At 46.5% G+C, this 15,605-nt stretch overlaps 1 protein-coding gene across 2 annotated transcripts; it reads left to right on the top strand.

Moving 5' to 3' along the window:
- The first annotated feature begins 78 nt into the window (after window positions 1–78).
- On the top strand, window positions 79–14,391 carry TMEM169 (transmembrane protein 169). 2 transcript variants are annotated; one of them, XM_084779493.1, is made up of 3 exons: window positions 79–161; window positions 10,460–10,861; window positions 11,949–14,391. In XM_084779493.1, exons 2-3 carry the CDS (start codon window positions 10,591–10,593, stop codon window positions 12,569–12,571), a joined length of 894 nt encoding a protein of 297 aa, XP_084635619.1. In that variant the 5' UTR covers window positions 79–161; window positions 10,460–10,590; the 3' UTR covers window positions 12,572–14,391. The 2 variants fall into 2 exon arrangements, with proteins under 2 accessions (XP_084635619.1, XP_084635618.1); XM_084779492.1 differs by having other exon boundaries at window positions 80–165.
- Window positions 14,392–15,605: the final 1,214 nt, after the last annotated feature.

Genomic DNA, 15,605 nt, shown 5'->3' with positions numbered 1-15,605 from the left:
TGACTGAAAAGACCCCGCCTCCGAGTCCGCGTGGCCCCGCCCAGATCCTGACAGGCCCCGCCTTCGCGGCGCGCTAGACGTCCACCCAGAGCTGGACCGCTACCGGCGGCCGCCTGCAGCCCTCTGCATCCTCAGCCTCCCTCCTGGGTCCCAGTGCACGTGTGGGTGAGACTCCTCGTTTGATTTCTCATATTTATTTTTAAATTACTATGACATTGGGGAAAAAGAGAAGGGAATGAAAGCAGAGAGATCGAGAAAGGAAAAAAAAAATGGGAAGGATATTCTCTGTTTTGAAAATCCAATCCTTGGGGCCATAGCTCCCACCATTAATTAAAATTAAATCTCCAGGGCATCTGTGTAGAGAAAGGCTGCTGGTGTGGGCCCTCGCTGTGCCGGTCTACAACAGACACCCGGCTGTCTGTGCTCCAGCTGCTGTGTGCGGATGGCTAGGAAGTGAGAAAGGCTTAGGTTAGCTGAGGGGAAGACACCCAGGTCCCAGATCCCTTTATTTCCAGGGTGTGGGGCAGGAGAGGACATACAGCTGCAGTTACCCGCACAGCCTAAATAATGAGTGATTAATAAACATAAATCTAGGCCCACTCTCACCTCATTCTCTGTGCCCCACCCAGAAATGAAAGAAAGAAGCACCCTTCCCCAGGTTTAAGATCTGATCCGTTTCATCTGGGCTACACAGCAGCAAAAAGGATGAATCGTTGCATGGTTCTTGCAAGATTCATCTCAAGGTTTATGTTTTTAGGACCTGCTTTCTAGGTCATTCCTTCAGCAAGAAACTTCTTAGCTCTGAGTTGGTTCCAAGGGACAATTTATGACTCATATTCTGTCTGTTTTTTAATTTATTATATTGTTATTGTTGTTGTTGTTATTTTGAGACAAAGTCTCTCTATATTGCCCTGGCTGTCCTGGAACTCACTATGTAGACCAGGTTGGCCTGGAACTTAAGAGATCCACCTGCCTCTGCCTCTGCCTCCCAGCTGCTTAGATTAAAGGCTTGGGATGCCATGCCCTGTCCTTCTATTTGTTCCTATAAAAAATTAAAATACATTTATTCAGTTGTACGTGCACGTGTGTGTGTGTGTGTGTGTGTGTGTGTGAGAGTGTGGCTATTAGACGACAGTTCTCTCCTGGTACCTTATGGGTCCCAGGGATTGAACTCAGGTCATCAGGCTTAGCAGCAAGCCTCTTTCTTTACTCTCTTAGCTATGTCCGCTCTCTTCTTATTTTTGTTTTATGAGCTTGGCAGGTGCAGGGGATATGTTGGGTCACTGGTCTTAACCCAGAAACAATGGTATTTCTAAGTTTCCTGGGGTGCTGTTTTCCCTTTCCAGGTATTAAGCCCACAATGCCATTCCTGTGTGTTTTGGGAGGGAGGGGTTGGAGGCACTACTTAAAATTCACCAAGAGAACTGAGAATGGGATAAGACGTCACTTCTGTCACTGGGTCTCTCCTACCAGCAAGACTCCAGTCCTGGGAGCATCTCATCGCCTTCTGGTCCCTCCGATTCCCTGCCCTTCTCTGACCTCTTTTTAGGAGCACTTCCCTTTCCAACGTAGTTGCTGATGGAGTCCAACCAACAGGCATTAAGGAGGTGCTAAAGCTCTCAGGCTACCTTTGTCTGGGTAGTTGATCAAGAGCTCCGTTACCCTTCCGTTTGCCAGTTGTGTGCTTGTGATCACATTTAAAAATGGCACCACTGGCTGGGCGGTGGTGACACATGCCTTTAATCCCAGCACTCGGGAGGCAGAGGCAGGCGGATTGCTGTGAGTTCAAGGCCAGCCTGGTCTACAAAGTGAGTCCAGGTCAGCCAAGGCTACACAGAGAAACCCTGTCTCGAAAAACAAAAACAAAAACAAAACAAAACAAAACAAAACAAATGTAAGCTCTTTTTAAGAATATTTGTGCTGTGTGTGTGTGTGTGTGTGTGTGTGTGTGTGTGTGTGGTGTATTCATGTGTGTACACTTCTGTGTGTGTATGTGTGTGTGTTCCCATGGAAGCCAGAGGAGGCTGTAAGATGCTCCTCTCTATCACTGTCATCACTGTCAACTTTATTCCCTTGAGACAAGGTCTCTCACTGAACAAGGAGCTTCCCCCTTTTTTAGCTGGCAAGAGTCGCAGCAATCCTCCTGTCTCTGTCCAGCACTCCCCTAACCCTGGGTTTACCAGCCAACATTCTGTGGACTCTGACTCAGATCTTCATGCTTGCACAGAAATTAGCAACCCTTTCTGCTGAGCTGTTGCCACAATCGCCTAAAAATAAATTTAAACAGAAATGTTGAAGAATTGCATCAGGAAAATATAACTTCCACCTCTCTGATCCCAATGACAAAATGAAGATCCAACTATGGAGCTTGCACAAGCGTTCCTCCATGCAACTGAACTTCCATCCTCCACTTCCCTCAAATATGCTTTTTAACAGGAAAAAAAGAAAAGAAAAGAAAAGAAAAGAAATGAAAGAAGAATTATCGAGTGTGGCCACAGAGCAGACTGAGACAGGGATTCAAGTGAGAAGTGCCTGGGGATGAGAGACGGTTAAGTCCAGTGAGGGTGACAAGGTGCCATCTGTCAGCTGCAAGGACACGGCAGGCTGAGCAGTCAGTTCTTTCCCTCGATCCCTGTAAAAATCTGTGATTCAGAGGTGTGAGATCTCTCCAAGGGCTCCCTTGTTTAAAATAAAGAGATATGTTCTCTTTGTCTCTGCTTCTGACTCCAGGGTTTCAAGATTTGCCCTTCCCTAAAAGTCAGCACTCCCTGCAATTTCACTCGGAAGCTTTTCGTTTTCAGATTTTAATTCTGGCCCCTTCAGGAGCCGCCCTTCACCCTAGACCACCACCATGCTGCTTTGGTGACTCCTTTGGCCCAAGCCTGCACTGTTCTCTGAGCTCTGCATCACTGCTCACTGCCTCACTGCTCCCTTTGTCCTTTTGGAAAAGAGCTTGCTGTCACCCTGATCCATCCACACCCCCCTGTGCTGTCACACTCCATTAGCAGTGCCTTCCTTTCTCTTCTGAGAAGCTCTTGGGGCTCACCCAGCTCTCTGCCCATCCCTACCCCCACCCCATCTTCCTGGGTAACTTCATTCCCGTCCACCCCCCCGCCCCGACACCCCCTACAAAACAGCTGCTGGCTCAGAGTGATGGGCGGGCGCTCATGGGGTTCTCAACACGCAGGCTCACAGAATCTCTGTGCCGCAAGAGTACCAGTGAGGCTTCTAACTCTGCGCATGCCTCGAAGCAAGAGCCCTCTAAGACCGCTCGCCTAAGTACTCAATCTCTGTTTTATTGAGCACTTGTGTACCGCTTACTGCTTTAGGCATGGGAGATACAGCACAGTCAATGGATGGTTGCGTTTTTCTGTCTTTTTTTTTTTTTTCAGGCTTATGTTCTAATGTGTAGGAATGGAGGGGGGAGGGGGAAGGAGGGGACAGGGAGGGGGGGAAGGCGTGGCGGAGGAGGACCCACCACAATAGGTAAGGCAGTAACCAAATGAAAGATCCCATCTTCCGCTCTTACAGTAGGGAGAATTACATGGTCTTTGTAAACAACTGCCTCTGCTTTCAGGATCTGTTTTCTTTGTAGACAGATGGTGTGGAACCAGCCAGTGTTACATGTTTTCTCACTTGTTTTTGTTTTTCGAGACAGGGTTTCTCTGTGTAGCCTTGGCTATCCTGGACTCACTTTGTAGACCAGACTGGCCTTGATTGAACTCACAGCGATCCACCTGCCTCTGCCTCTGCCTCCCAAGTACTGAGATTAAAGGCGTGCCCCACCACCGCCCGACTACATGTTTTCTCTTTACTAAGGATTGAACCTTATGTACAGGGGACAAAATGGCCTACATGTATGGGGCAAGCACTCTCCCTCCGAGCTGCATTACCAGCCGTCTTCATTTTTAATTTTGAGAAAAGGCTCTATTTAGTTGCCCAGGGTACCTTTGACCTCTCTCTGGAACACAGGCAAGCAAGCACAGAACTTGTAGCTCTCCTGCCTCCAGAGTAACTGACAGTACAGGCCCATGCCGCCAGCCTGGCTACTGAATTCTTTCATTTCCCACCCAAATATGCAGTGAATGAGACCAGCTGCTGAGGAAGGAAAAATGTTCATTTGAAGAAGCAGCACATGAAAAAGATGGCAGGCAGCCGCCGCTCTTTGGAGTTCATTATAGGGAACCTAGAGACTCCCCGGCTTTTATAGGAAAGCGTGTTAGGAACAGGTGGGAGGTGGGCAGCGGGGTGCTGAGGTGCTGAGCTGGCTTTTAATCATCTGCAGACGGGATCCTTTTTTTTTTCCTCTTCTGCTGTGATAACCTTGAATTGACATTCGCTTTCATTCTCCAGGCCATGTGCTGTCACACTTTAGGTGAGGCAGTTATCTTTCTACAAGTTAAACATTTAGCCTTAGGGGCTGGAGAGATGTCTCCAGAGCGAAGAACACTTCCTGATCTCCAACAGCACCTGGGGTGGGTTCCCAGAACCCACACTGGGAAGCTCACAGTCACTTGTAACTCCAGCCCCGGGTGCGGGGGTGGGGGGTGTTTCTGATATACGGGCACACTCACATATACGTACATACACACAAATAAAATCTTTTAAAAAATTTTAATGTGTGTATGTGTACATGTGTATACATGTGTGCATGTGTGTGGAGGCGGGATGTGTCATTCCTTAGGAGCCATCAAACTTGTGTTTGTGAGACAAGGTCTCTCACTGGCCTGGTGCTTATTAAGCAGACTAGGTTGGCTACCCAGGAATTAAAAAAAAAAAAATCTGTCTATCTCTGTCTCTTCAGTGTTGGGATTGTGACAGCATATGTGCTTTCTTCCCCTGGCTTTCTGTGACTTGCACTCAGGTCCTCAGCTTGTCTGGCAATCGTGTCCCTGCCTGGGCTAGCTCTCTATTCTTAGGTGGGGTGGGGGTATATGCGGGGGCTGTGGGGTTGATGTTACTCTACCACAGTGCCCTGGCACCTAATGCTGGCCTAAGTGCAAGTCTTCCTCATCTTAGATGGAACTCTATGAGAAAAGCCGGTAACTCTCTATTGTAGAACCATAAACACATCACTTCCTTGTCGGTGGCATAGCTCATGGTGGTCAGTTGTAATCAGCAGATTCTGGCCAGGCCAGTCAGGTGATCTGGGGTCCTAGGATGATAGACGCACCGACCAATGAAGCGTGGGAAGGACAGTAAGGCAGAAGCAAGGCACACTTCACCGTGTGGTGGCACACTGACTTTGGAAAGACAGTCCTCCACATTTGTAGCCAGAGCATTCAGCTTCAACATGGGAAAGAGGCAAAAAAATCCATTCCTAAGTTTCTTTCTTTCTTTCTTTTCTTTTTTCTTTCTTTCTTTTTTTTTTTTTTTTTTTTTTTTTTTTTTGGTTTTTTGAGACAGGGTCTCTCTGTGTAGCCCTGGCTGTCCTGGGGTCGCTTTGTAGACCAGGCTGGCCTCGAACTCACAGCGATCCGCCTGCCTCTGCCTCCCGAGTGCTGGGATTACAGGTGTGTGCCACCATGCCCGGCCACTCCTAAGTTTCTTAACTGCGTCGGGTGGGAAACTTCTTCTTGACCAACAGTGGCATGCAGCCCATACATGTTTTGCTTAGTTGTCCACGTGGTTGTTTATTTAACATTGGACTAATCACCCAAATTTAAATCAGAGATCTTCGCGTGAAATTTTATACTGCTCATGCCAAATGAGCTAGTATTTCTTTAGGAAAGGAGCTGGCTGGACAGTGGGCCTAGTGGGTGGAAGAGACAGTCAGCAGTAACTTCCTACGTTAGAAGAGACCCAAGCTCTTGTCTTCCTCATCACCCCTAGCATTTACACGTCCAGCTCTACCACTCAGCTTTGGTGTCACTTGCTACCCTGCAGTGAACACGAAAGCACAGGCTTCTGGGTTCCCTGGTTTCCATACCCACTAAACCTGTAATTTAAGCTGAATTATCTGAAAAGAGTAGAAGGATGTACTGGATTGTTTGGGAGCAGAGAGGTGATATGAACAGACGGTGGGGAAAGCGCACGCTGCTGACCTGTGCGTGAACGGGCAGAGAGGCAGTGCTACAGGACTGGCATGGAGGTAGAATAGAGTGACCAGGTGATTGATGACATGGGATCCGTGCAGCAAGGACTAAAAGGCCAGGTTCTTGCTGATGACTCAGCCGTTTGAAGAGGCTGTGGGTGTTTTAGGTTGGTCTGATGTATTTGGATCCTAATTACTGCTTGCTGTCTCTGTGACCCACCTGTACCTAACCTGTCTGACCGATGAAAGGCTATCACACCTGGGTAGGGCAAGTGGCATATGTGTGGCTAAGGTTCCTGGGCTGGGAGGAGACAGAGAGAATCTTGGGAGGAAAAGAAGTGGGAGGAAAGGAGAGGAAGAAGCCTGTGCCATGGGTTAGTTGGAGGAGAAGAGGAAGAGGAGGCCATCATAGGTTAAGTGGAGGAGAAGCACATGGCTAGCATGGATGGAGACGTGGCCCAGGTGATGGTAATTAGCAAGTATTTAGGATTATGGGTGGGAGGTAGTTTGATAGAAATTATTAGAAGCAGATGGCGTGGGATTGGGACAGATACCTGCCCCACTATGGGAAGTAGTTTAAAGGATTAGTATCTGCCCTGCCCCAGGCTAACTGAGGCTATTTTAAAATACAAATTGATTGCTAGCAGGTTAGAAAATACTGTCATAATAATAATTATAGGCCTAATAATAAACATAATTAGGCCATACTGGTAATTTAACTGCAAATGCAGGCTTACTCATTTTGTGGTGGAGCATGCCTTTAATCCCAGTAGTACTCAGGAGACAGAGGCAGGTGATCTCTGAGTTTGAGGGCACCCTAGTCTACAGAGTGAATTCCCGGACAGCCAAGGTTACATAGAGAAACCCTGTCTCGAAAAAACCAAACCAAGCAAAACAAAAGATAGTACTTCCCAGCATCCCTTGCAGCTAGGTGTGATCAATCAAATGATTAGTGTCTGGACAAGTAGATGTGGGTATGAAACTCTTCTGTCTGTCCTTCCACTTCCTGGTTTCACTCTTTTAAGAGCTGGAACATGGTCCTTCCACAGTCCATTCAGACGAAAGCGCCCCCTAGTGACTGCAGGAGAATGACAAGTTCAAGTCTAGGACTATAGATTCTTTTCCTTTAGACTGAAATTATATGTGTGTGGGAAGTCTGGTTAATCCATAATTTTTGTTTTCTTTTTTTTCTTTAAACCCACAAGATTTATTTATTTATTACATATACAGTTTTCTGCCTGCATGTATGCTTGCACTCCAGAAAAGGGCACCAGATCTCATTATAGATGGTTGTGAGCCACTGTGTGGTTGCTGGGGATTGAACTCAGGACCTCTGGAAGAGCAGACAGTGCTCTTAACCTCTGAGCCATCCCTCCAGCCCTCCAACTACACTCTTTTTTTTTAAAGATTTCTTTATTTATTATGTATACAATTTCCTGCCTGCAGGCCAGAAGAGGACACCAGATCTCATTATAGGTGGTTGTGAGCCACCATGTGGTTGCTGGGAATTGAACTCATGACCTTTGGAAGAGCAGTCAGTGCTCCTAACCTCTGAGCCATCTCTCCAGCCCCCTCCAACTACACTCTTAAAGAATGATGGAGACAAAGCCTGGAGAGATACTCCATCCAGTGTGGGGATCTCCCACCCACGGCCTCACTGTGACCCACGGCCTCACTGTGACCCATGGCCTCACTGTGACCCACGGCCTCACTGTGACCCACGGCCTCACTGTGACCCACGGCCTCACTGTAACCCTCCATATCCCATAGAAGTCCTGAGTCAAGTGAAGAAGGAAATTGGAACACAGAGACTCCTCTGTTTTCCTAAGAGTTGGCCTCGAATAAACTGATTAAATTCCACTGAGTTCTGTCTCCCCGGGGTTTTTAGTACCATGGTGAGCAGACTGACCTTACAGCAGGCAACACCAGGAGTCCACCTGTGCCTGAATAAGCTCTGCCTGCTCCTCTGAAGAAGTGGGAACACACCTAAGAGCCGTGGAGAGAGCCTCGGAAGCAGGCTGCCTGCCAGTAAGAGCTGATGTCATTCTTGACAGGAACGGTCTGTCAGACAGTGGGTGTGAGTCTGAGGTTTCGAATGTCTGTGAGGAAGCTTCCCACAGCAAGTCTGAGGCTGTAACTGGGGAACATTAGTCTGCTTCTATGAGTCCTGATGAGGATCTTGGGCTGTTTCTGTCTTTGAGGTGTTTATACTCGGATTGTGTTACATATTACGTTGCCTTGTCTGGGATCCATGTTCAGTGGAGTTATTTATGTTTGATATTTAGTATAATGTTTCCTATTGATTCTTTGAAATTCATATATACAATGTATTTTGATTATACTTAAGGCCAGCTCTGCACCCTAACTCCTCCCGGATCCACTCCCAGGACCTCACTCCATGCACTTTTTTTTTTTTTAAAGGTACAAGGCTGTTTAATTAGGTTGTTAGCAACTTAGAATACCAGTTTGTAAGGACACATCCTGTTTTTCTGGGAGAATTGAGTCCATGCACTTTTTTAAAAAGTAATTTATTTGTTCTTCTTTTATGTGCTCTAGTGTTCTGCCTGCAAGTATGTCTGTGTCAGGGTGTCAGAGTCGCTGTAACCAGAGTTGCAGACAGTTGTGAGCTGCCGTGTGGGCCGGGAATCGAACCTGGGTCCTCTGGAAGAGCAGCCAGTGCTCTTAACTGCTGAGTCATCTCTCCAGCCCCACCCCAATGCACTTTTCTCCAAAATCAGTTTTAAACCTGGTAGAGGAGGCAAACAGTCCTCTTGTTTATTACTAATAAGCATACTATGAAAAACAACATATGAACCGCAGTGATAGCTTCTAGATATGGAAGTTGTTAAACTACCAAAAAAGTTCCCATTTTCACTTGTCTTGCTTATTACTGTGAACTGCTGCAGTCTGCGCACAGCCCTGCCTTCTCAGGGCCCCCAAGGCTGTGTGTTCCTAGGAACTCCCAGTTTCCAGTTTTCTGCTCATTTTGCTCCTAATTCTCCAATCCCTTCTTGTTCTTTCCAAGTATTTCCTTGGTTCCAATGCCACCCTTTAGCCTCCACTTAGTACCCATTTATTCCTAATTGTTCAGCCCGCCTCCCATTTTATTCAATTTGAATGGTCTAACAAACACAGCTGTTAGGGTTTTTTTTTTCCCCTAACCATTTCTATATTTCCAAACTTTGGGTACACTTATTTTCCATGGAATGACAATTTTGACCTTCCAAGCAGTAGATAATTGCCCTTTGTCCTTTGCCTTCACTCGATCCTCTAGTTGATTTTTTGTGATCTCCCGCAATGGGTAAGCAGATTATTGGGTGCCTCTTAATTTTCTCCTAGAACAGGAGCTCTCAACATGTGAGTCTCGGCCTCTCTCTTTTTTTTTTTTCAAGACAGGGTTTCTCTGTGTAGCCTTGGCTGTCCTGGGCTCGAACTCACAGCGATCCACCTGCCTCTGCCTCCCGAGTGCAGGGATTGAAGGTGTGCTCCACCATGCCCGGCTGGGTTTCGGCTCTTTCTCTCTTAAATGGCCGTTTCATAGAGGTTGCAAATGAGATATCCTGCGTATCATATATTTGTTATGATTATTAACAGTAGCAAAACTACAACGTCACAACCACATGAGCGACTGGTTGCAACATTAAGAAGGTTGAGAACCACTGGTCTAGAAAATCAATATTAGCCCAAGGTTAGTTTGCAAATGTAAGTAGCGTGCCTGCCTTTTCTCTAAAGGATGCTGCCTCTTTTCTTTTCCTTCTGGTTTTCCCACAGAACAAAAGAAAAGATGGAGTGTTGAAAGTGAAAACGAATCACCCAGATTCCTGAAACTTTCTCAGGGCATGCTATAGCAGAAGTCAGGGTTCCTCCATAGCTAGGTAGATGCTGTGAGTGAGGTTTCCCTTCTCTTCTTCCATTTGGGTATTGTTGGAATGTATTCTTGGTAGTTGGAAGTCCAAGGTACTGGTCCCAGCCGCATATCTCCATCTATGAGGAGAGTAATATTGGTTGTAACTCTTACCTGCCTGTGGACTTCCTCAGTAACTTTCTTATACTCTGCACCCTTTAATGGGACTGATGAGTTTTGTTTTTGTAATACCATATGTTTATGAATGGCAAAACTAATATTAAAATTGTTTTCCTTATCTGTTACTGAAAGAGGATTTCTTTTTCTTTTCTTTTCTTTCTTTCTTTTTTTTGGTTTTCTGAGACAGGGTCTCTCTGTATATTCTTGGCTGTCCTGGACTCACTTTGTAGACCAGGCTGGCCTCGAACTCACATTGATCCTGTGCCTCTGATTAAAGGTGTGTGCCACCACAGCCCAGCTGAAAGAGGATTTCTATGGACCCCTTCCTCCTCTGCTGATTTCCCAGTTTCTCCAGCCTGCCCTCTTTGATTCCACTGGTGCTCTGCCTTTCTGTCTTCTAGGTCACACACATGCTTCAGGGGTGTTTGCAAAGTCCTTTCCAGATGAGAGCTGTGTGATGCATGAAGCTTGAATTTGCTCAAGCAAGTCAGACTCTTCACCAAGTTAAGCCCAGCTAGTTATCGGGCCTGGGATGGAAGAGTCAGCACCAGTGGAAAGCCAGGGTCAGCTCCCAAGCCCCCACCATTGCTCCCTGAGGAGGGCAGTGGCTGCTGCCCTGGCCCTGGATGGAGAATCCACAATGAGCCGCAGGAAGAAGAAGAGGAAAGAGTCTCGTCCAGAATCCATCATCATCTACCGGTCAGATAATGAGAAAACGGATGATGAGCCCGAAGAATCTGAAGGTGGAGATCGGCCTAAAGAGGAGGAAGGGGAGGACTTCCTGGACTATCCTGTAGATGATGGTGAGTCTCTTTTGAGCCCCTTGTTCAAAGTGATAGAAAGAAAGCCAAAGTAGGTCCACCCTTGTGGGAACCTGCTGTAAGGCTGAAGTCTGGCATTTCTTGATAGCCACTGAGCTCGGTATAAGAACTCCCCTTTTCAGCTGAGTCCTCTCTGCCTGATCTGGAGAACCCTAGATCTTCTAAGGAGCATCACACGGCCCTCAGGGAGATTAAAAGCCCAACTCTTTGCTGACAAGTTCAGCAAAGGAAGCCAGGATAGATCCTGGTGCATCTTTCAAGGGCAGAGAAGGGGGCTGGGAACTGGGAGCCAGTGCAAGTCAAGGGAACTTTCAAGCAAGGCAGACATATTGTCTTATTTACATATTAAAAACATTTTTTTTTTCAAGACAGAGTTTCTCTGTGTAACAGCTCTGGCTGTCCTGGACTCACTTTGTAGACCAGCCTAGCCTCAAACTCACAGCGATCCACCTGCCTCTGCCTCCCAAGTGCTGGCATTAAAGGGGTGTGCCACCATGCAAGGCTCTAAAAATATTTTTTAATTACATATATTGTGTATGTGTGTTGACTAGGTATTTATAGCTTAGATATAAGAGCTGAGGTGTCTACAGACATGAGAGAATGCCCTATCTCAGGGACACACAGAGCTAGGCAAGACAAAGGGGGTGGGCTACACCCTCACTGTGTACATATACACACACGTTATGTATAGGTCAATATTCATGAATAATGCATTCATGGCACTTGTTAATCAGAAACAGGACCGTGGTAAAGTGGTGACTGGCGAGGTTCTTCCCCAATCGTCATATTACAGAGACTGTGTTAAGGCTGGGGTCCAGGAAAAATGGAGAAGGAACAGGAAGGGCATATGAATCTTGCCTCCAGTTTTGTCATGGCCCACACATGCGGAGCCAGCAGTCCCTGTGGGAGTAATAATAACAGCAGAGATTGCCCTCCAAGGGAGATGCATTTTAAGGCTGAGGCTGACTCACTGGTGCTGCTATTCCTGCCCAGGCCTGGCCTCCGCCTGGCACTGAGATGAAATGTAGGCACCTTGGTTCTTGACTCTCATGGCCTTTGTGCACTGCAGGTGTGTGGAACATGCCTCTGGACAGCCGCTACGTCACGCTAACCGGGACCATCACGCGAGGGAAGAAGAAGGGTCAGATGGTGGATATCCACGTCACTCTGTCAGAGAAGGAGTTGCGGGAACTGACCAAACCCAAGGAGCTGTCAAGGGAAGCAGCACCTGAGGGAAGAAGAGCCTGCCAGGTCAGGGCAGACCAGGGACCACATGTGGTCCTCTGGACACTGGTCTGCCTACCTGTGGTCTTTGTCCTTTCTTTTGTCGTGTCTTTCTACTACGGCACCATCACCTGGTACAACATCTTTCTCGTGTACAACGAGGAGAGGACCTTCTGGCATAAGATTTCCTGCTGTCCGTGCCTCATTCTCTTCTATCCAGTGCTCATCATGGTCATGGCCTCTTCCCTGGGGCTCTATGCCGCCGTGGTCCAGCTCTCATGGTCCTGGGGGGCATGGTGGCGAGCTGCCTGTGACATGGAGAAAGGCTTCTGTGGCTGGCTCTGCAGCAAGCTGGGGCTGGAGGACTGTTCTCCCTATAGCATCGTGGAACTGCTGGAGTCCGATAACATCTCAGGCAGCCTCTCCAACAAGGACCCCATCCAGGGAGTAGAAACCTCTACTGTCTAAACTGCCAGTGACTTCCGTCCCAGGCCCTAGTAGTCCATAGGTATTCTACAGTTCTAGCAGGTTCTTTCCTTAAACTGCCCAATCCCCATCCATAGTCCTAGAAGGTCCCAGCTCGCACTGGTGTGTCCCGCCATCTTCGTTATCCCAAGAGGGTGGAAAATAGAAAACCTGACTTCCGCCAAAGCAGTTCATCTGAAATACAATTGCTTCTTGACTGTTTGCCCTACAAGGACTGCTTATGTGGGATATGAAGATATGTCACAAATTCCTTCAGGGGCCTGAAGGTGTTATTGGTGCCTGTAACCCAGGGGAGCGTGTGCCTAACTGTGACAGAAAGAATGAAGAGGCTCAGGGGTGACCAAATCCACCACAAAAATAGATGGAGATGGAGTGACACATTTAGGGAGCTAGGCTACTGTTCTGAAGACTGTGTGCATCATTTATATTTAGATAGAACCGCATACAATTAAAGCCCCGAAACATCAGTGAGCTCAACAAGAGAAAAATGTGGATGTCTGGAGGCAGGCCACCCCAAGACCCTATGACGTTATCTGGGGTTCACTGCATGGTGGAATGTGGCCCTCAGTGCTCCTCTTTTCAGTTTCCAAATGGTGACTTCATCTCCTAACTGACATAGCTGGTTCCAGAGACTGTGATTCTGGAAAACAAACAAATCCAAAAAACAAAAACAGGAGACCACACTTGATCTGCTTAAGGAGGCTTCTTAGAAATTCCCCCACAACGTTTATTATATCTCATTGACCACACTGTAGTCACATGACCTCACAATCAAAAGATGCTGGGAAACGTAAGCTTTTATCTGGGTAACTGGATTCTTAGATGAATACTAGGGTTGTGTGAGTTGGAGAAAAGGGGGATAATGCCTGTTTGGTAGGTGACTAAGAATTGACATCTTATAATAGGTATTTAGATATATTCAGAATTCCAAACTACTGATGCACCGTTATTTATTTGTTTATTTGTTTATTCATTTAATTATTTTGGCTCTAGTCTTACAAGGAGAATTTATACATAGATATGAGATACACATGCTATGCATACGCCTCAGATAGTATCACCTTGTGTATTTGACAACTTACCTTTTGTCCTGTGGTTTCAGGGTTCTTTGGAAAGACCCATTAGATAGGAGTATATGGGATTACAGTCGTAGTACAGTTCTTCCTGGAAAGGAAGGAGGGAATGGAGATTGACAATGTTTAATCTCTAAAGACAGAGAAGAGAGGGAGTGTATCTGCCAAATGCCAACCCAGCAGGGATCAGTAGCTCAAAACACAGACCACATTTAGCCTGTGGTTTCGCCAAATCCAGAGACCTTCCTTATTCAGACCTTACTCAGACCTTTCTAGCATGAGGCTTTTCTGACAGGGCTTAGAGTAATGTAACAGATTAATCTACATGGAAAGGTTCTGGATTGAAGAAATAACAACTTCGTTTTCATGAGTGTCCCGATTTCAAGATGTTGAGTCCTAAGGCGTCAGTGACCTTTGGGATTTGAGTTCTTAAAAGAAGGGGTGATGATTATTTTTGTTTGTCTCAGAAAGAAGTGCTCTGAAGAACTGCAATGAGCTGAACCAGTCAGAAGGGGTGATCAAACTTCCCTAAAGCCAGCCAGGGACATTCATTTAATGTATGGTGCTGAACTCCACTTTCAGAGAATTAGAAAAAAAAAAATCCTGTTATTAGATTGACCAAAAGAAAAAAAAAATGTGTCCAGTATTTTTGAGGATAGCTATGGTGCTTTCTGGTGCATTCCTAGATATATGAATAATTTAAATGGAAATAAAGATAATAAACTTTGATCAACATTTACTTATTTTATTTTGGGGCTCTGAATACTACAGATTTCAGGAAAAGGTAAGCCTGTTGGTGGTCCTGTGGATGCGAGATCTTTAAAGACTTCTTTTAATACGTATGAGTGGTGTCTGCATGTATGTAAGTGTACTACATGCATGTTTGACTCTGAGGAGGTCAGGAAGTGTCATACCACATGCATGTCTGATTCGGAGGAGGCCAGCGGGGGCCAGAACTCCTGGGACTGGGCTTGCAGGTGGTTCCGAGCTGCCAGGCAGGTGCTGAGAACTAAACCCAGACTGTCTTGGAAATGCCCTAAATTGCCGACCCATCTTTCCAGCTCCTCCTTTGAGAGCTTTATTCTCTGACCTTGGAATGCCCACACCGGGTTTTGGTTTATACCGCTGAAAGGATTAAGAGGCAACATAAAGTTTATTTCCCTCACCTCAGTTCACTTACTTACACGAGGCTTTCTAAACCATGGACTTATAAAAAAAAAAAAGTAGTTGATGGAAGTAGCTGAACATGGCATCATTGCTCTATGATCGCTGTTAGGATTTTAATGGGTTTCCAAATTGTCCATAATAACATCACAGTTTTCTGGTCAGAGGTAAAGGTTGCACATCTTTGTTCTAATGCTCACGCAGTCATCACGTAGGTAGTGAAGGGACTCTAGCTAGCCCGACCATGACAAACATGGCTCTGGCAGGCCTTGCCCTTCCCCGATTCCCTCTTCCTTGCTTAAAACGATATTAAATTATATTCCTAACGCTAGCTGCCAAGGTCCAGTCCTTTATTTGGCTGCTTCCTTCTCCTAAAGCTGACTACCAAAGTCAAACAGAACCCATGACAGACACAGATCACGAATACCACCAAAGTCCAACTTGGTGAACCAATTAATTCTATTGCGTTACTTACAGGGGTTAATTAGAGAAATGATTCAAAAACATCTGTATCGCCAAAGTCCCCCTCAGCGTGGGCCACAGCTCACAGCGCAGGGAAACCCGGAGCACACTGCACAGCCTGCAGGCAGAGCAATAGGTTGAGGAGTGGCCTTTCCAAGTGACTCGGTTGGTCTACACCTCCTCCAGGAAGCTGAAATGGTTTTTGCTTCTGGCAGGCAGCCTGTCTTCTCTGAGCGTGACCCTCAGTAGTCTCTATTGTATACTTTTGAGAGGAAAGGGCCTAGGTAATCTGGTTGGTTTCAGGGATTTCCTGAAGC

This window comes from Acomys minous (genome assembly GCF_964271855.1).
Source record: "Acomys minous genome assembly, chromosome: 4".
NCBI classification, from domain to species: domain Eukaryota; kingdom Metazoa; phylum Chordata; class Mammalia; order Rodentia; family Muridae; genus Acomys; species Acomys minous.
This window is presented reverse-complemented; position numbering and strand designations above follow the sequence as displayed.

Coding starts and splice junctions, on each gene's coding strand:
- TMEM169 (XM_084779493.1), top strand. CDS start 10,591: ATGGAAGAGTCAGCACCAGTGGAAAGCCAGGGTCAGCTCCCAAGCCCC. Junction 10,862..11,948: donor GGACTATCCTGTAGATGATG/GTGAGTCTCTTT, acceptor TGTGCACTGCAG/GTGTGTGGAACATGCCTCTG.